Here is a 21,711-nt window from a genome sequence, read left to right on the forward strand (position 1 = left end):
CTCTGCCTCTGTGCCTTGCTGCCATACACCAGATGACTCACTCAACTCTTTGTGGTGTCTGGCCACTATCATGGTTGTTCAGTGTGTTGGTGCTAGTCTTTCTGCTTGCTATGTTCCCCCTTCATTGTGCTGTAGGATGTCGATGCCACTTGTCTTGCCACTTTGCCTGTCGTACTGCTTTCGAGGGTTCATGCATCTCTTATTGGTGCTCTTTTTTGAAGCTGTGGTGTGTTTTGACACACTCGCTGCTGCGTTGTGCCTCTATTAAAGCACTCTTCTTGCAACTCCTGGAACCCCTTTGCCCCTTTAAAGTACCTTAGGCTATTCATGCCACTTTGGTGCCACTTTGCCACAGTCTAAGTACCTTGGAGCTGTTTTGTTGTTCTGATGATTGCTCCCCAGAAGTTTCATCAAAATTGATAATAAAACCCCAATTCTGCAGCCAAAATAGGCTGCAAATACTTCCCCCATTGACTTTAAAGGGAACCAAAAAACAAATGCACATATCAACGTATCGGGGCGCCATTGTACGAATGCAACGAATATGCCCCCCGACGAATAAGTATCCTGAATGCAACGAATACTTTCTGGCTGCACATCCCTAGGTAACGGTGGTGGGGCTGCTTGGTAATAGTGATCATAATATGATCAAATTTGAATTGATGACTAGAAGGAGGACAGTAAGCAAATCCACGGCTCTAGTGCTAAACATTCAAAAGGGAAATTTTGATAAAATGAGAAAAATAGTTAGAAAAAACTGAAAGGAGCAGCACAAAGGTGAAAAGTGTGCAAGAGGTGTGGACATTGTTAAAAAAAAAATACCATCCTAGAAGCATAGTCCAGATGTATTCCACACATTAAGAAAGGTGGAAGGAAGGCCAAAAATGATTACCGGCATGGTTAAAAGGTGAGGTGGAAGAAGCTATGTTAGCCGAAAGATCTTCATTCAAAAACTGGAAGAAGAATACAATAGAAGAAAATTGGATAATGCATAAGCATTGGCTAAGAGAGAATTTGAAAAGAAGTTAGCCGTAGAGGCAAAAACTCACAGAAAAAACTTTAAAAAATATATCCGAATCAGAAAGATTGTGAGGGAGTCAGTTAGACCGATAGATGATCGAGCGGTTAAAGGGGCACTTAGAGAAGATAAGGCCACCACGGAAAGATTAAACAATTTCTTTGCTTCTGTGTTTACTGAAGAGGATGTTGGAGAGATACCCGTTCTGGAGGTTTTCAGATGGACTGAACCAAATCACGGTGAACTTAGAAGATGTGGTAGGCCTGACTGACAAACTGAAGAATAGTAAATCATCTGGATCAGATGGTATACACCCCAGGGTTCTGAAGGAACTAAAAAATGAAATTTCAGAACTATTAGTAAAAATTTGTAACCTATCACTAAAATCATCCATTGTACCTGAAGAATGGAGGGTAGCTAATATAACCCCAATATTTAAAATGAGCTCCAGGGGCGATCCGGGAAACTACAGACCAGTTAGCCTGACTTCAGTGCCAGGACAAATAGTGAAAGTGTTCTAAATATCAAAATCACAGAACATATAGAAAGACATGGTTTAATGGAACAAAGTCAGCATGGCTTTAACTAAGGCAAGTCTTGCCTCACAAATCTGCTTCTCTTTTTTGAAGGAATTAATAAAACATGTAGATAAAAGTGAACCGGTAGATGTAGTATATTTGGATTTTCAGAAGGCATTTGACAAAGTTCCTCATGAGAGGCTTCTAGAAAAGTAAAAAGTCATGGCATAGGTGGCGATGTCCTTTCGTGGATTACAAACTGGCTAAAAGACAGGAAACAGAGTAGGATTAAATGGACAATTTTCTCAGTGGAAGGGAGTGGGCAGTGGAGTGCCTCAGGGATTTGTATTGGGACCCGTACTTTTCAATATATTTATAAATGATCTGGAAAGGAATACGACGAGTGAGGTAATCAAATTTGCAGATGATACAAAATTATTCAGAGCAGTTAAATCACAAGCGGATTGTGATAAATTGCAGGAAGATCTTGTGAGACCGGAAAATTCGGCATCCAAATGGCAGATGAAATTTAACGTGGATAAGTGCAAGGTGATGCATATAGGGAAAAATAACCCATGCTATACACAATATTAGGTTCCACATTAGGAGCTATCACCCAAGAAGGAGATCTAGGCATTATAGTGGATAACACATTGAAATCGTCGATTCAGTGTGCTGTGGCAGTCAATAAAGCAAACAGAATGTTGGGAATTATTAGAAAGGGAATGGTAAATAAAATGCAAAATGTCATAATGCCTTTGTATCGCTCCATGGTGAGACTGCACCTTGAAAACTGTGTACAATTCTGGTCGTCGCATCTCAAAAAAGATATAGTGCGATGGAGAAGGTATAGAGAAGGGTGACCAAAATGATAAAGGGGATAGAACAGCTCCCCTATGAGGAAAGACTAAAGAGGTTAGGACTGTTCAGCTTGGAGAAGAGACGGCTGAGGGGGGATATGATAGAGATGTTTGAAATCATGAAAGGTCTAGAACGGGTAAATGTGAATTGGTTATTTACTCTTTCGTATAATGGAAGGACTAGGGGGCACTCCATGAAGTTAGCATGTGGCACATTTAAAACTAATCTGAGAAGTTCTTTTTCACTCAACGCACAATTAAACTCTGGAATTTGTTGCCAAGGGATGTGGTTGGTGTAGATGCATTTAAAAAAGGATTGGATAAGTTCTTGGAGGAGAAGTCCATTGCCTGCTATTAATCAGGTTGACTTAGAAAATAGCCACTGCTATTAATAGCATCAGTAGCATGGGATAGATTTAGTTTTTTGGTACTTGCCAGGTACTCATAGCCTGGATTGGCCACTGTTAGAAACAGGATGCTGGGCTTGATGGACCCTTGGTCTGACCCAGTATGGCACATTCTTATGTTCTTCTGTAATTGTGCTATCTACTGTCTGAGGATCCTGGAAGGCATTTAACTGTTGTGTTCCCATCAAAATTATTGCCCAAATTGGTTGAATAATAACAATGCAGTGTAACACATCCCACACGTAAAGCAGTCCAGTTTGTAAAAGAACTCAAGATTGCAGTGACTCTCCGCCTTATTTTTCCACTCTGTGTTAGTCTGCTGAGTTTCTTATTAAGCTGTGTAGCCTCTGGGCGGAGAGAAGGGAAAAAGGGCAATGCTTTTTGCCACCTAGTATACTGAATGCTTTTGTGGCATAGATATTCTATTTTCTCAGCTTTGAGACACATCACAAGCTATAGTTAACTGTGCCTACATTTCTTTCTGCAAGAAGAAGGCAGCTGTGGTGTGGATAACTTAACCTTTAGCCTGGTGTCAGGGATGGTTTCTCTGTAACCCTGTAAGATGTAATTTAACCTGGCCTATTCAGAGCTGGCCAGGCCTGAACCAGGCACCTTATATTGTCGTACTGCTGCACCACTGTGAACGTCTAACCACAACTATAACAGTTGGTAGGGTCTTGATTTGGGCCCAGGAGTGGATATCTGTAATAAACACGAGGAGGGCCATATTCATTAGGCCAGTTAATGGACAATTAAAGTTAACCAGATAACTTGTCCCATATATTCAGCAGGTGAAACGTCCCACTGAATATACCAGCTTAAATTTAATTGGTTATATATAGCTGGATAACAAAAAACTTAACTGGCTATGTTTGAAAATAGCCGGGTAGATTTTTTAGTTATGCGACCTTGTGTGGCAGAATAATGTGCTACTTAAACGGATATCTTGAAAAGATGTCAGGCTAAGTAGCACTGTCATCTATTAACAAAAAAATGTTTCCTTCCTCCCTCCCCCCCAAAGAACAAGTCAGTTCATACATTGTATCCTAACCCCCCTCCCACTCCCCTTAACTTTTTAAAATCATTCAGATTTACCCATTTTGGAAGCCAGGCCTCTGTCCAGATGTTACTTTTAAAAGAAGCTCAGCCTACCTTCACCCTCCCACTAGGAAAAATTGTGGTTCTCACACTCCTTCCCAATCCCCATCTCTGCTGATACGTTTTTCTTCATCACCAGCAGCAAGAGACTCTACTTCGCTCCCGATGCTTCCTGTGCTGTTCTGACATAGGCAGCGCTGGAAGCATAAACTTAAATGTAAGCTTACACATTATACAATTTGTAAAGTAACAAGGCTAATCAAATAAATACAAAATGTACAAGAAAAAGGTTTGTTTTTTGAAGCAAACATGAGTATTACCATCTAGAAATTTTCTTACCAATGCCCCACTTTTTGCCAACTCAGGGTGAACAATTCCATCTAGTGACACTCCAGTGGATAATCCTAATTTTCTGGAAAAAAGAGACATTATTTAGTAGCAAAATGGACTATTGGACATTTTATACACTGTCCAAAATTAATTCAGTTTAAGACACTAAGGAGGTAATTTTAAAAGGAGTTATGCACATAATTGTAACATACTATCATAGCAATTTTCAAAAGCCATTTACTCGAGTAAAGTAGAGTTGCTTATCTGTAACAGGTGTTCTCCCAGGACAGCAGGATGTAGTCCTCACGAAACCCATCCTACTCACTATATATTAGTTTCTCTACAGGTCAGCCTCCAGGGATCGCTGTTCCAGTATCTGAGGGACTACAGCCCAGCCGGACATTCCAGCTCACTACTGCCACCTCTGGTAATTCAGTATACTGTCTAACAAAAGAACTAGTGTGTGTCTGTCTCCTAACTCTGAGCCTGACTGGTGGTCCCTCTCGGGATCTTCCTCCGGGGGCATGGTCATCTGCCACTGGTCCAAGGATCCACCCACAACTCTCCTAAATAACAACAGATTGCTAACTCCTATCTGATTGATACTCCCAACAGATAGCAGCTCCTAACAAGTTGCAGTAGGCCCCCTCATAAACCGATGCACAAGGGGTTGCTCTGTTACCGGGGCATCCCCCATTCCCTTGTGGTATGCTGTTGGCACCCAGGTGTACCCTCACTGAGGAAGTCTGGAGACCAGAGTCTGAAAGGTGCCAGAGATAGTCTAAAAGAGATGGCGTGGGGCAAGAAAAAGGGTCGAAAGTTTTTTGCATGCACCATATGGTAAATCTATTCCACTTCGAACGATAGGATTTTCGTGTGGAAGGCTTTTGTGAAGTTACAAGCACTTGAGAGACATCAGTTAAAAGGTTGAGCAGTTGCAGGATCAAGCTTTCAACATCTAGGCTGTGAGGGATACAGTCTGAAGGTTTGGATTGCGTAACATGCCTTGGTTCTGAATTATGAGTGGGTGTTGTGCTCAGGCGAATGGGTTCTCTGATCGAGAGGTCAAGAAGCATGGGAAACCATACTTGTTGAGGCCAATAGGGGGCTATGAGTATCATTGACCCTTTGTCCTGTTGTACTTTCACGAGAGTTTTGGCTATCAGCGGTATTGGGGGATACGCATATAGGAGGCCTGGGTCCAGGGGTGAGCGAAGGCGTCCATGGCTAAAATTTTTTATTTTTTATTTTATTTAATGAGTTTTACATACCGTCATTCAGAAACGTCAAAATAACGCCATCATAACGGTTTACAAAATAAGGTTACAGGGATAAAGGGGATTAAACAAGCGTTGCAAAGTACAAACTGTTATTAACTATAGGGGATAACATGTGTAAGGATTAATTCAGTTTTTTGTTTCATTTCTTATTTATGAAAACATAGATGTGATGAATTTCATTTATTCATGAGATTGGATTGGAGGGCGATGATGTTGTGTTGTTCATTGGGTGAGTTGGTATGCTTTGTGGAACAACCACATTTTTAACTCCTTTTTGAAGGTTTTTAGGTTTTCTTGAGTTCTGAGCTTAGTCGTAGGGAGTTCCAAAGTTTTGGGCTACCAAGGGAGATTGCTCTTTTTTGGGTTGAGGTGAGTTGATTTGAGTGCGTTGGTGGTGTTTTTAGGAGTCTCTTATTTGCTGATCTAAGGTTTCTGCTTGGGGTATGTAGTTGTATGTAGGGGCTTAGCCAATTTTCTTGTTCTTCATATATAATTTTATATAGGATGGATAGGACTTTGTATTCAATCCTGTATCTTATTGGTAGCCAATGAAGTGAAATAAGTGTTGGGGTGATGTGGTCATGCTTTTTTGCTCCTGTGAGGATTCTTGCAGCTGTGTTCTGCAGGATCTGGAGAGGGCGAATGGTGTTTAGAGGTAAGTTGAGAAGAAGAGAGTTGCAGTAGTCTATGTTGGAGAAAATTAGTAATTGAAGGACTGATCTGAAGTCATTGTTGGAAAGAAAAGGTTTTAGATGACGGAGTGTAAGTAGTTTATGATAACCGTCTTTGATTTTTGTTGATATATGGTTTTTGAATGAAAGTTCTCTGTCAATTATTACTCCGAGGTTGCAGGCATGGTTATTTGGAGATATGATCGAATGTTTTGCTGTCTGTGCAGGGAGCAGAACCTCTCCACTCTGTGATTCAGGTTGGATGTAAAGAGGTCAATTGTTGGTTGACCCCAACGCTGGAAGGTTCTCCTCGTTACCACAGGATCCAGAGACCACTCATGGGGATGGAACTGTTGACTGAGGTGATCTGCTACAACGTTCTGTATGCCTGTCAGATAAGTGGCCCAGAGATGCATGGAGTGTGCAAGGGCCCAGGCCCAGATCTGCGCAGCTTCTTGGCAGAGAAGATAAGAGCCTGTGCCGCCCTGCTTGTTTAAGTACCACATTGCAACTGTGTTGTCTGTTTGTATGAGAACAGTCTTGTGTGAATGGCAGTCCTTGAATGCATATAGAGCATAAAATATGGCTCGAAGCTCTAGGAAGTTGATCTGAAATGTTGCTTTGAGCTGTGTCCAAGTACCTTGAGTTTGAAGGTTGTTCACATTCGCTCCCCAACCCAAGTTGGATGCGTCTGTGGTTAAGGTTACTTGTGAAACCGGTTGCTGGAAGTGTAGACCTGTCAGCAAGTTGGCTTTGTTTGTCCACCAGAGAAGTGATACGTGCAGCTGGTGGGTTACATGGATCTGGGATGAAAGAGGTTGCGTGGCTTGGAGCCACTGAGATTTCAAAGTCCATTGAGTTATTCTCATGGCCAGCCTGGCCATAGGAGTGGCGAGGACCATGGAAGCCATGTGGTCCAACAATACAAGGAATTGATGGGCTGAAGCTGTTTTCTTTGTGCGCAGAGATGCAGCTAGTTTGGAGAGTATGTCTGCGCTGTCGTTGGGCAGGAAGGCCTTTGCGACTGTGGTGTCCAAATCTGCTCCGATGAAGGTAAGGGGATGAGATGGAATCAGGTATGATTCCTGGTAATCATACCTGATTCCATCAGGTATCATTACCTCATTCCATCAGGTATGAGGAAGGGGGTTTCTCATCATCAATTGATAGAAACCCTAAAGAGTGTAGCAGCTTGATAGTGAGCTCTAGATTGTTGAGAGCTCCTTGCTTGGATTGGCTCTTGATTAGTCAGTCACCCAGGTAAGGAAACACATGTATGCTGGTTTTTCGTAGATGGGCGGCAGTCACTGCTAGGCATTTTGTAACTACACGGGGTGCTGAGGCAAGTCCAAAAGGCAGACCCCGGTACTGAAGATGGTGATGCCCCACTATAAAGCGCAGGTATTTGTGGTTATGTGGGGATATGGGAATGTGTGCTTAGGTGTCTTGAAGATCCAGAGAACAGAGCCAGTCTCTTTGCTGTAGAAGAGGAAGCATGGTGCCTAGGGATACCATCCTGAATTTTTCTTTCTGTAGAAATTTGTTGAGATTGCGGAGGTCTAGGATGGGTCGGAGGCAGCCTGATTTCTTTGGAATTAGAAAATAGTGGGAGTAGAACCCTCTGCCCTGCTGTGCCGGAGGAACGGCTTCCACAGCCCCGGTGCTCAGGAAGGTGGACAGTTCTGACTCTAGAAGGTTTGTGTGATCTCTTTGGATCCACAGTGGATTGGGCGGTGAATCCGGGGGTACCATGATGAAATTTAGATGGTATCCCTTGGTTATGATGGATATTACCCATTGGTCGGTTGTAATGCGGCGCCAGTTGGTGATAAAGTGGTGTAGCCGACCTCCTACAGGGAATTCTGGTCTTGAATTGGTAGAGTGGCTGCTGTTTTCTGGACAAATTTCAAAATCCAGAGGCTGGGCCCGTTTGCAGGGCTGGCTGAAATCTGGACATCTTGGCCTGCTGTGGATGTCCTCTCTGGGGTGGTTTGGCTTGTCTTACTCGATATGTAAGCAGGTAGTACTTGCGTGAGTGATAAAAGGGTCTTCTAGGGTCCCTTCTCATGGTTTTTCGAGCAGAGGAGGGAGTTTCCATAGTCACTGTGGAAAGTTGACACAGGGTCTCATGATGATCTTTTAGTTGAGCCACTGCGTCTTGTATCTTGTCGCCAAAGAGATTATCTCCGGTACACGGGAGATCAGCGAGCTTGTCCTGAACTTCTGTTCGCAAGTCAGATGCCTTAAGCCAGGCCCATCTTCTGGCACTGATTCCTGTTGCTGACAAGCGAGACGCCGTCTCAAAGGAATCATATGCAGCTCTGACCTCATGTTTTCCTGCCTCGAGGCCTTTCTGGAGAATGGCAGAGAGGTTTTCTTGTTGTTGCTTGTTGCGTCCGTCGCTGCTCGACGCCCTCACTCCACCCTCTCTACCTCTGTGGCGACTCCCTCCGGGTCTGATGGATGGTTTGCTGCCACGGTGTCTCTATGATGTCTCTCTCCGGCGTTCCCGGACTGGCTCGACGCTGCGGATCCGTCATGTTCCTGATGACGTAGGGCGCTCGCTCCCATTGATGTACCAGCAAGGGCACGAACCTCAGGGGCGTCCCCCAAGATGACGTCATTCGCTTCCAATATAAAAGGTCTCAACTTTCGTTAACAGATTGAGTTAGCAAGGACAAGGACTTCCGGACAAGGACTCACTACGGATTCGTCCAAGCTACTCTGCCTCCTCGGACTTACCAGAGGTCTCGGGGTCCTCACTCTCTTTTCTCTATTTCAGATTGCAGATAGGAACCGGTACTTGCTCGAGGGCCCATGTTCCTGAATACTCTGAAGATTCTCTACTGCCTAGAAGCTAACACAGGTACAGACAATTGTGAGTTACCATCACTCTCTCACAGCTTTCCTTGGAACTAGGTACTCACTCCTCGAGGGCCTAACCCTTTCCAGCTACTGAGCTTCCTCAAGACCTTATGTGAGTTTGTCATCTAGTTCTGGCTATGTATACAGCATACCCTGTCTACTCACTATCTATAGTTTCTCTACAGCTCAGCAACCCTGGGATCGTGGTTCCAGTACCTGAGGGACTTCAGCCCTGCTGGGCATATCAGCTCACTACTGCCACCTCTGGTTCTACTAACCTGTCTAATAAAAGAATTATCTGTTTCTGTCTCCATACCCAAGCCTAGCCAGTGGTCCCTCTCAGGACTTCCTCCTAGGGGTGCTGTCACCTGCCATCGGCCCAAGGATCCACCATTCTACATTCCTCTACAGCTGAGTGCCCTCTCCAAACACTCCGCTGGTAACAGATTGTTATCTACTCCCTCTACAGGAGCTGAGCATATCAGATGGTTAACTCCCTAGCAGATCCATAACAGATTGCTAACTCCTTCTTCCTCAGGAGCAGCTCCATACAGATTGCTAACTCTGCCCACGGAGCATAACAGTTTGCTAACTCCTCCTTCACAGGAGATGTACTATAACAGATTGCTAACTCCTCCCCTCTGGAGGAGCAGATTCTTAACATTGCTGAGGGAGAGAGTCTGCTATCCCTTGGACCATCCAAGAATTTTTGGTCCTTTCCAGGGGGGGCTGAAGAATGGGGGCGCAGTCTCTTGGCCTTCTTCTGTGCAGATTCCACTACCACTGATTGGTGGGGGTAGCTGTGGCTTTTGAAACCCTGGAGAGTGCTGGACCAGATAAGTTGCATCTATCTTTTATTAACTGGTTGGACAGTGCAAGGGTGCTCCCAAAGGCAATGTTGCAGATCCAAGAGCACTTTCTGGATGGGAATGGCCATAATTTCTTTGGGGGCATCTACAAATTGAAGGACTTCCAATGCCTTGTGTCGTGTGTCCTCTTCGGTGACTAGGTCAAAAGGGATAGTTTCTGACATTTCTTTTATAAAATTAAAAAAGGAGAGGTCTTATGGAGGAGACCATCTCCTTTCTTCTGGAGGAGATGGCTCTGAGAGTATGTTCTTTGTAGAAGTGTCGGTGTCAATATCCTCCCATGGATCATACAGGGTCTCTGGCTGAGATCCCGAGGGAGGGAACAGGCTTGATACTTCAGGACATGCAGGCATCGATGGAGGCCTCGATGTTCTTGATGGAGGATGCAGCGGCACCGATGGAGCCTTAGGTGGTATCGATGGCATCGAAGGGAACCATGGGTGCCTCGATCCCAAGAGCCCGACGGACCAGGAACCGGTTCCAGCATCGGTGGAAGAGGAGTTGGAATAGGACTAGAGTCCATGCCTTCGACCTCTGAGGACCCCGGAATGGGTATCGGGGGTTTCGGAGACTCAGTATGTCGTCTTGGTACCGCTGGCCCAGGCTGGATCGGAAGGGCACCAATGAGTATATCCAGGCAGTCGAGCAACGGTGTGAAGAACGATGGCTCCAGTGTTGGTGCCAGTATGGGGCTGGCATCGATGGTGGATGAAGGTTCCAGAGGGCAATTTGCGGAGGGCAATTTGCGAAACCTTATCACACAGCTTTAACACGGATTTTAGCTACACCTTTTTCTCTCAACCTAGCTTGATGGACTCTCTACCTGGGTATCATCAAGCTAGGTTGAGAGAACATTGCACAAATCTCATCTTTGGGTGAGTTTCCTCACTCTGAAGGTCATCAAATCTTCACAAGAGTGCACTGTTCTGTTCAAACGTCGTACTCTGAATGTCAAAGTGGCCCCTAACCCCTACACTAATACCTAAACCTCATTTCGAGTAGCTAGGTGGGCCTCATATAGAGGTATAAATACCTACTTAGTATGAGGGCCTTATAGCTAGTCCCTCCCTCCCTCCCCCCCACTGGTTGTAGGTAGGAATTACAATTCTGGCACTTACCACAAAGTGCGAAAAAGTTATCGCAGTTTGCGGTAATACCTATGTGAAGCGCTAAGATAGTGCACTTTGTGATAAACAGCCTATTACCATAAAACATACCCCTTTTTCCTTTCGCATGCGATATTTAGTGCATTTTGATAAATCCAGGCCTTAGACAGCTAACTTACCCCAGATTCATCAAAATGCATTATTGAGAGAGAGAGAGAGAGAGAGAAAAAGAGGGAGAGGGAGAGGGAGAGAGAGACTATATACAAGGCTGTTATAATAGTCAAGTATTTATATCTCTATAGGAGGACCATCTAATAGGTCAAGGTGAGGTGTTGGTGGTGCTTTAGGGTTTAAGGGCTAGATTCTCATGTAGAGTGAGACGTACGAATAGCACAGTACACCTTGGTGAAGATTTGATGTCACTTGGAGTGAGGAAAGTCTCACAAAGATGAAATTTTATACTGTGTTATCTCACCCTAGCTTGATGGTACCCTGTTATAGAGTCCATCAAGCTAGGGTGAAAGAACATAGTAGACATTGCATCTTTGTGAGACTTTCCTCACTCCATATGACGACAAATCTTCACCGAGGTGTACTGTGCTGTTTGTATGTCTCACTCTACATGAGAAACTGGCCCCTAAACCCTAAGGCATCACCACCTCACCTTATTAGATGGCCCTTCTATAGAGATATAAATAGTTGCACACTGTGAGGCCCTCCCCAGAGGCTCTCTCTCTCCAGCCCAGAAATGACCAAAATGCAAATAAAAAAATGTATTGTGAATTGTGTTATGGCCATTTTGGGCATTTTGCACAGCCTAAAGCCTGGAAAAAAGGTGTAGTTATTCCCAGCATTAAAACCGTGAGATAGCATGTGTTATGCTATCGCATGGTGAGATATTGTCCCTCATTTTACTAAATACTACCCAAATTCCTCCCTGATCCCGCCCCTCTCAAAAACTTTCATTCTATCGCATGTGTTATGGCGCTAACACATGCGTTAACACCATAATGCATTTTGATGAATGACCCGGTTAGCCAGTTAAGTTTCAATATTGCTACTGACTTAGCTAATTTAGCCAGATAAGTAGCTTCTCTCAGTTTTGTCCCATCCTGCCCACCATTTAGCCAGCTAGCTTTTCAGCTGGATAAGTGGTTATTCTGGCTAAGTGACAGCTACTGAATGCTGCTGGATATTCAAATGCCGCCATTCAGCTAGATAAGTCAGAACTTACTCAACTAAGAGCCACTGAATATCTGGCCCTTTGAAAATTGACCGCCTTCTCTGCAAATAAAAATACATGCATCATACCAGTACCTATATACTTTTATGTACAAAGAGGAGGTGTTCCTGAGGGTGGAACTTGCATAATTTTGCTGGAAAAAAGTAACCATACAAATAGGTACATGTCTGTGTGCATTGTTTTTCTAACTGTCTGTAGGTAAAAATTCCTTCAGACTTTACACTTTTGCGCATAGTTTGAAAGTTGCCCTCCAAATCAATTAAAGCCAGTTACACTAGACATTGGGCTATATTCAGAATGGACTTTGCTCCATTCTGAGCTTGTGGATAAATCTACTGAATAAGACTCACTGTATATACATTTTATCTCATAGATATTTCATGTTGTGTTACCACTAACATCAGAGTAGATGAGACCCTCTGAGTCTAATGGCAATCTAATATGAAATTTCTAAGTTTCAGTGGAAAAGTCTTTATTACTATTTATTAGGGATGTGAATCGTTTTTGAACGATTAAAATTATCGTCAGATAATTTTAAAATCGTCCAAAATCGTTAGAGTGCACGATACAATACAAATGCCCCCGATTTATCATCAGGGGCATTTGTATTGTATCGTTAAATAGGGCGCGGGAAAACCGGCACACCAAAACAACCCTAAAACCCACCCCGACCCTTTAAAACAAATCCCCCACCCTCCCGAACCCCCCCAAAATGTTTTAAATTACCTGGGGTCCAGTGGGGGGTCCCGGCGCGATCTCCCGCTCTCTGGCCACGGCTGCGTTAAGAGAAATGGCGCTGGTGGCCCTTTGCTCTTATCATGTGACAGGGCAATGGTAGTGCCGGTGCCATTTTGGTTCCTGGCTCCTGAAGTCACGCGTGCAGGATATCGCTCCCGGACCCCCACTGGACCCCCAGGGACTTTTGGCCAGCTTGGGGGGGCCTCCTGACCCCCACAAGACTTGCCAAAAGTCCAGCGGGGGTCCAGGAGCGACCTCCTGCACGCGGGCCGTATTGCCAATATTCAAAATGGCGCCGGCGCTACCTTTGCCCTCACTATGTCATACGGGCAAAGGGCCACCGGCGCCATTTCTCTTAATGCAGCCATGGCCAGAAAGCGGGAGATCATGCTGGGACCCCCCCACTGGACCCCAGGTAATTTAAAACATTTTGGGGGGGTTCGGGAGGGTGGGGGATTTGTTTTAAAGGTTCGGGGTGGGTTTTAGGGTTGTTTTGCTGTGCCGGTTTTCCCGCCCTCCCCCGATTTATGATTTTTAACGATTTAAAAAAAAACCAAAACACGACGATCAGATTTCCCTCCCCCCCCAGCCAAAATCGATCGTTAAGACGATCGATCACACAATTCACACCCCTACTATTTATAAGACATACTGTCCTTTGAAGCAAATAAAGACAAATTAGTTGGGAGTCTAGCACATAACCACAATGATTCTAAATGATTTATGTAAGAAGTTTCAGCTAAAAGAGAGTGTAGAGCTTAACTACATTTTGTAAAATATATTATTCACATTCTGTGCTGTTATATTCCAGTGTGCTAATATATATATATCTGTTGTGCTGGAGATGGACCCTTGGCCTGGTACAGGATTGGTACGGCCCTCTGGTCGGACCCAGAGAGCGCCTGCCACCAGGAGGCGGAGCACACAAGGAGACAGAGACTAACTGGAGCTTCACCAATAACAGTCCGGGGTATCTGCAGGTTGAACCCTTGAGTACCCGGACCGCCAGGACTTAGGTGGGCCTCAGGTGGTCTTCCGGAGAGGTAGCGGAGGGATGTGCCCACCACGAGCAAGGGTGCGCGGCTGATGCAGAGTGGATGGACTAGACCTGAACTGGAAGCTCCGGAGACCTCAGGGATGTAACAGTTCAGGAAGGTTCTCTGGGCAAGGCAGGCAGCGCCTGCGGATCTAGTCAGTTGGAAGCCGTGGTTAGTTTCCACGCAGGTTGGTCTGGTAGTCACAGTAGGCCAGAAGAGAGTGTCCGAGTGAAGCGCAAGGGTCAGAGCCAGAGTATCAGTCCAGGAGTAGTCAGCCAAAGCAGGGGTCAATACCAGAGTCAGTCCGAGCGTAGTCAAGGCAAGCGAGGGTCGGTTCCAGGTGGCAGACAAGAGAATGCTCAGGCAGGCAGTGGTCAGTTCCAGGCAGCAGACAAGAGAATGGCCAGAGGTCAGTCCGAAGAGGTACTACCTGAGAAGGATACAGGAACACATGGAGAAGCTCGAACAAGGAGACACTGGAACAAGAGAACACTGGAACACAAGAAGGCAAACTAGTACACTAACGGTGTCGACCCGATTACCAAGGCGAGGTCCTGGGGATAGGGCCATGCACTCGCCTAGGGGCGGGACCGAGATGGCCGAAGACGCAGAGCCCCGGCAGGAGCTCCGCTGCAAGGCCTGGAGCGAGGAGGAAGAAGAGGCAGGCCGCGGTGAGCGTTGGGGATGCTGGGAGCAAGCGGCAGCAGCGAGGCCGGCACTGGTCGAGGGCAGTGCAAGGTGAGCAGGCCCAGTCGCAGCACCCATGCGGCCGGGATGCACAACAGTACCCCCCCCCCCCCAGGCCACCCCCTTACCAGTCTGGGATTTTCAGGGTGGTCCCAGTGGAACTCCTGGAGCAGGTTTTTGTCAAAGATGTTGTGAGAGTGCTCCCAAGAGTTTTCTACCGGGCTGAAGCCCTCCCATGATAGGAGGTACTCCCAATGACCATGACGGTGTCAGACATCCAGGACCTCCTTGACCTGCAGGGTGTTTTCAGGTTCCGCTGTATACTGTGTAGGTGGAGGAGGCCTTCAGGAAGGCCAGGACAGGACCGAAGGCTTAAGTAGCGACACATGGAATGTGTTGTGAATTCCCATGGAGGCCGGGAGTTGTAGCTGGTAGGTGACTGCTCCTATGCGTCGAAGGGTGGGAAATGGACCAATGATTCTGGGGGCAAGCCGTTGAGACGGCAATCATAGTCTGATGTGCTTCGTACGGAGCCAGATTTTCTGGCCAGGCCAGAACAGCGGTGCATCCCGACGATTGATGTCTGTGAAGCATTTTGCCCGATCAACTGCTTGGCAGAGTCTCTCCTTTTCTTGGTTCCAGAGCCTGCATATGGTTTGTGCTGTAGACTGGGCTGCAGGTGAGGATACACTGAGTGGAACCGGTAGGGGTAGGCGTGGTTGGCCGCCAAAGACTACCGCAAAGGGTGAAACGTTTGTGGCAGAAACGATATGGGTGTTATGGCATAGTTCTGCTCATGGCAGGTCAGCCCAGTTATCTTGCTGGTCATTGACATTTGATCGCAGGAATGTTTTCAAGGAGCGATTAGTCCTTTCGGCTTGGCCATTTGCTTGCGAATGATAGGCTGATGTTAAGTTTAACATAATATTGAACTTTTTACAAAGAGACCTCCAATATTTAGCAGCAAATTGAGGCCCATGATCGGAGACGATTTCTTTTGGTAGTCCATGTAAACGAAATACGTTGGTTAAGAAGAGTCTAGCTAGTTCTGGAGCTGAGGGGAGACTAGGTAATGGGACAAAGTGGGCCATTTTTGAGAAGCGATCAATGATGACCCAGATTAAAGTATTTCCTTTTGAAGGAGGCAGATCCACGATAAAATCAGTGGAAAGACCAGGGCTCGGTGGGCGCAGGAAGAGGTTGGAGAAGACCCCATAGGTGGCCAGTTGGGGGTTTTTGCTGCGCACAAACTGGACAGGTGTCCAAGTATTCGCAAGCATCCTTTATCATACTAGCATCTCGAGAGTCCAGGCTCGACCGGGGTGACTGGCCAGCTTAGTTATGAGCCCAACGGAGCACGCACTCACGGAGACTGCGGGTGACCACCATCTTCCCGGCTGATACCGTGGTGGTGACTGCAATTGATATACAAGCTGGATCAATGATGTGCCTAGGAGTCTCGGGTGTGTTTTCTGGCTCGATGGAACGAGAAAGCGCATCTGCATGGAGGTTTATTGCCGCTGGGCGATAGCGGAGCTCAAAGTTGAAGTGTTCAAAGAACAGGGCCCAGCAGGCTTGTCTTGGGTTAAGTAACTGGGCCTCCTTTAGGTGTTCTAGATTCTTGTGGTCAGTAAATATTGTGAATTTGTGTTGCGCCCCTTCCAGCCAGGGACGCCATTCCTGGAGAGCAAGTTTCACTGCTAGGAGTTCACGGTCCCCTATAATATAATTTTGTTCTGTGGAGGAGAATTTATGTGAGTAAAAGGAGCATGGTACTAGAGCTCCCTTAGTGGAGTATTGACTCAAGACCGCTCCTGCTCTGATGGCGGATGCATCGACTTCGACGATGAAGGGGCGGTTAGGATTCGGATGACGTAGACATGGACCGGTATAGAAGGCTTCTTTTAAGGCGTGGAATGCTGACTGGGCCTTGGGGCTCCACACTCGAAGGTCACATCCCTTCCTAGTCATGGCAGTGAGTGGAGTGGCCAGCGTGGAGTAATTAATGATGAAGTTTCGATAGTAATTTGTGAATCCAAGGAATCTTTGTAGGGCGCGGAGGCCCACTGGTTGAGGCCAATCTCGAATACCCTGGAGTTTGTCAGGGTCCATGGTGAAGCCATGGTTGGAAATGATGTAGCCTAAGAATGGAAGACTGGGTTGTTCAAAAATGCACTTCTCTAATTTCACATAGAGATGATGGTCTCTGAGGCATTGGAGGATTGTTTGAACGTGGGAACGATGAGACTTCCGATCTTTGGAGAATATTAGTATATCGTCCAGATATACTATGACAAATGAGTATAAAAGGTCCTGGAATATCTCGTTCATTAGCCGCTGAAAGACTGCAGGGGCATTGCAAAGTCCGAAGGGCATTACTACATACTCGTAGTGGCCGTCTCTTGTGTTGAAGGTGGTTTTCCAGATATCTTCCGGTTGAATCCATACTAGACTATACGCCCCTCGGAGATCCAATTTCGTAAAGATTTGTGCACCCTGCAGGCGATCGAATAGTTCACTAATAAGTGGCAGTGGGTAATGGTCCTTACGAGTTACTGCGTTCAACCCTCTGTAGTCTATGCAAGGTCTTAAACTGCCATCCTTCTTCTTTGTGAAGAAGAACCCGGCCCCTGAGGGGGAATTAGAGGGTCTTATGAATCCTTTAGCCAAATTTTCCTTGATGTATGTTGACATTGCTTGGGTTTCAGGGAGTGAAAGGGGATAGGTTCTACCCTTGGGAGGCATGGTTCCAGGTAGACATTGTATGGGGCAGTTAAACTCTCAGAGTGGAGGCAGGATATCAGCGTTTTGATTGGAGAACACGTCTTTGAATTCCGAGTACAGGGCAGGTAACCCAGGAAGGGTTGTAGAGTTTAGAACATTTACAGATGGAGACACTTGCCGTAAACAGTGGGTTTGACATCAAGGTCCCCACTAAGTTAATTGCAGGGATTGCCAGTCAAAGTGGGGTGCATGTAATTGGAGCCAGGGAAGTCCAAGGACTAGGGGTGCATGGATCATTTCAAGATCAGGAGGGAGATCTCCTCGACATGGAGGGTCCCAGTGGTGAGGCGAATGGTCATGGTAAAGTGAGTGATACGACCGGGGAGATGCTCTCCCTATATCGAGGCAATACGGAGTGGCACCTCCAGTGGTTGGACTGGTATCTGGAGAAGCTTGCCGATATCTTCCATAATATAATTTCCACTTGCCCCAGTGTCCACGAGGGCGGTGGTAGCAAATGAATATGTCTCCCTAAGGAGGGAGAAGGCAGCAACAGTTGAGGGCCAGAGACAGTAGCGCCCAAGCTCAAGACCCCTGCCGGGCTCAGGCTTTGGAGTTTCCCAGACACAAAGGACATGTTGGATTCGTGGACCCTTAGGCCGGTCGGAACCAGAGGAGGAGTTGCTGTAGATGGTGGCAGCAGTGGCCCCGACCGGGAGGCGGCAAAGACGGGCTCGGAACTAGTCAGAGGAACTCTGGAAGCCCTATGCGACCAAGGGCTTTGGCGAGGAGGATGGAGACGACGGAGCTGGTCCAGTAGTGGGAAGAACTTCGCCCTGGAAGCCGATCCTCCCCCGAGAGGAGCTCGTAGGAGTTCGGCCGCTGGGACTTAGGAGATTCACCCTGGAAGCCGGAGTCCCCCCAGGAGGAGCCTGTAGGAACCCGGCCGCTGGGACTTAGGAGGGCCCGCGAGGGCCGAGTCGGATGAAGTCCAAGATTGAGTGCCGAAGAGTGGTCGCTCGCCAGTCCAGAGTCAGGGGCCAATGGATCACCGAAAGCCAGTCCGAGGTCAGGAGCCGAAGAGTCAACGTAAGCCGGTCCGGGGTCAGAAGCCAGAGAGTCAACGTAAGCCGGTCCGGGGTCAGAAGCCAGAGAATCGTCGTAAGCCAGTCCAGAGTCGAGAGCCAGGGAACGTCATAAGCCAATCCGGAATCAGGAACCACGAAGACCAAGAGGACACGGGAACGCAGCAACTGGAAGCAGGAAATACCTGGGAACCTCGTTGCAAGGCAATCTTCTGGCCAAGCTGCAGGGTTTAAATACCCTGCAGCGTCTGATGTCATCCGGAGGCGTCCCTTGCCTTTTCCCGCGCTGGCCCCTTTAAGTATCGGCCTGAGACGCGCGCGTGCGTCTAGGGGGCGGGGCCAGCCGCCGAGGAACGCCGGCTGCTGCGTCGCAGCGAGGAGGACATGGCAGGAGGGAGTGCAAGCCCGGGCGAGGTGGGGAGACGCCGAGCCCGCGGCGGCTGAGGTCCCCGGAGGTCCGGGGAACGCGGGCCCACCGCGGAACCCCGACGGAGTAAGTAGCGATTCCGGGGCCGACCCGGAATCGCAACAGGACAAGTCTGAAGAAAGTGTCCGGGACCGCTGCAATATAAGCAAAGACCGCTTTCCTGTGTTGGAGACGTTCCTCTGGAGTAAGGCAGCCACGATTGAATTGCATAGGCTCCTCGAGAGGCTGAGGAGCCGTTGGTAAGACCTTCAACTGAGGACTTGCCGAACGGGGTGATTGTAGGGCAGGAGGTTGTAGGACCCTTACCTCCTGATGTCGTTGTCGAAGGCGGTAGTCGATTCTACCGACCAGGGAGATCAGGTCTTCCAGAGATACGGGGATTTCGCGGGCGGCCAGTTCATCCTTAAGGGCAGGAGACAGTCCCTCAAGGTAGAGTGCCCACAAGCAGTATTCTTGCCAACCTAACTCAGTAGCTAGAGTTCTAAACTCCACTGTATATTCAGCGAGCAAGTGCGAGCCTTGACGGAGGTGGAGTAGGTGGTGGCCAGCGACTGCCTGTCGGCCTGGGTCCTCGAAGGTGCGTTGGAAGACGGAGATAAACGGAGGGAGCTGGCGAAGGATGGTGTCAGAATGCTCCCAGAGTGAGAAGCCCATGCAAGGGCCTTCCCCTCAAGGCACGAGAGAATGAATGTGATTTTTGTTGCCTCATCAGGAAACAGTGAGGATTGCAGTGAGAACTGCATATAACATTGATTTATGAAGCCTCGACAGAAGTGCGGATCCCCATTAAAATGGGGTGGAACTGGGAGGGCCAGCGGTGCCTGTGAGGGCAAGGTGTGGGCAAGAGCCCCTGGGTTGGCCATGACAGATTCCTCCAATTGAGAACGTATTTTCTCCACAGAAGTCAACTTGGACACGAGTGACCAGACCAGGGATGGCCTGCAAGGCAGGAGACTCTGCCGTGTCAATGGCCTTGGCAACCTGTTGCACTGGAGGTGGACACTTGGCCTGGTGCAGGATTGGTACGGCCCTTTGGTCAGACCCAGAGTGCCTGCCACCAGGAGGCGGAGCACATAAGGAAACAGAGACTAACTGGAGCTTCAGAAATAACAGTCTGGGGTTTCCGCAGGTTGAGCCCTTGGGTACCCAGATCGCCTGGACTTAGGTGGGCCTCAGGTGGTCTCCCAGAGAGGTAGCGGAGTGGTGTGCCCACCACGAGCAAGGGTGCGTGGCTGATGCAGAGTGGATGGACTAGACCTGAACTGGAAGCTCCGGAGACCTGAGGAAGGTAACAGTTCAGGAGGTTCTCTGGGCGAGGCAGGCAGCACCTGCAGATCTAGTCAGTTGGAAGCCACAGTTAGTTTCCAAGCAGGTTGGTCTGGTAGTCACAGTAGGCCAGAAGAGAGTGTCCGAGTGAAACGCAAGGGTCAGAGCCAGAGTATCAGTCCAGGAGTAGTCAGCCAAAGCAGGGGTCAATACCAGAGTTAGTCCGAGCATAGTCAAGGCAAGCGAGGGTCGGTTCCAGGCGGCAGAAAAGAGAATGGTCAGGCAGGCAGTGGTCAGTTCCAGGCAGCAGACAGGAGAATGGTCAGGCAGGCAGAGGTCAGTCTGAAGAGGTACTACCTGAGAAGGATATAGGAACACACGGATACACTGGGAACAAGGAGATGCTGGAACAAGGAGACGCTGGAACAAGAAGACACTGGAACAAGAGAACACTGGAACACAAGAAGACAAACTAGTACACCAGGACCTCGCTTTAAATAGGGTTAAGCTGTGATGTCATCACTTCACGTCTTGTTCGGGTTTCCCGCAGTCGGCCCTTTAAATACAGAGACGTTGGCTGCATGCACCTAGGGGCGGGGCCGAGACGGTTGAAGTCGCGGAGCCCTGTCGGGAGCTCTGCTGCGAGGCCTGGAATGAGGAGGAAGACGAGGCAGGCCGCGGTGAGCGTTGGGGATGCCAGGAACTAGCAGCGAGGCCAGCACTGGTCAAGAGCAGCACGAGGTGAGCAGGCCCGGTCGTGGCACCCACGCGGCCGGGACGTGCAACAATATCTATATCTATATATATACACACACATTAGATTATTATTACATGACAAAAGAATTATTCATATTATTCAAGTCAAGGCATGACTAACTTTAAAATCTGTGATTGATATAGGCTAAAATTGTGAGGACATCAGAGCTATTTATCCTTTGCTTACCGTTTTGCTTTCAGACTTAATTTTTTTACGATGACTCCAGTGTTTTGTAATGGACTCATTAAAGGATTCTGTAGCTCTTTTAAATGGATGCCTGCATGCTGTTTCATTTGAATAATGGAAAATAAATCTTTGTAAATATAAGATAAAGTTTATGGGGAAATTTTCAAAATTATGCAGTCGATACTTTTACCCACAGACGTTGAACCAGTTCTCAAAGGGAGTGTTTGTACATACTTTCCCTTTGAAAATTGCCAGGGAAAAAGTACCCACACAGATTTATGCCTGCTTTTTTCGGCAACAACATGTAGAGCTTTGAAAATAAAAAACTATGCAGATTGCTGATTCTCCTGCCCTAACCCTACCCTCTGAGGTTGCCTACTTTTCTCATCTCTTAGGAGGTAATGGTAATTTTATACACACATTTTCAAAGCAAACTTAGGCCTGGATTCACTAATGCCGCATGGCTCTTTAGAGAAGCCTTTTCACAAAGAGAGCGAGAAAGAGAAAAACACTGAAAGCTGTACACACAAAATCTTTAT

General features: G+C 47.3%; 1 protein-coding gene across 6 annotated transcripts in view; it reads right to left on the minus strand.

The window, feature by feature from the left end:
* Window positions 1-21,711, minus strand: part of LOC115099048 (very long-chain specific acyl-CoA dehydrogenase, mitochondrial-like) — a 490,244-nt gene that overhangs the window by 78,112 nt on the left and 390,421 nt on the right. For all 6 annotated transcript variants that reach the window (XM_029616323.1, XM_029616322.1, XM_029616317.1 and 3 more), the window contains 2 exons: window positions 21,173-21,270; window positions 4,241-4,313 (listed from right to left, as the gene is read on the minus strand). In XM_029616323.1, the coding sequence (XP_029472183.1) occupies window positions 4,241-4,313; window positions 21,173-21,270 (171 nt within the window). The remainder of the gene's footprint in view (window positions 1-4,240; window positions 4,314-21,172; window positions 21,271-21,711) is intronic.

The sequence above is a fragment of the Rhinatrema bivittatum genome, chromosome 9 (assembly GCF_901001135.1).
Source record: "Rhinatrema bivittatum chromosome 9, aRhiBiv1.1, whole genome shotgun sequence".
NCBI lineage: Eukaryota > Metazoa > Chordata > Amphibia > Gymnophiona > Rhinatrematidae > Rhinatrema > Rhinatrema bivittatum.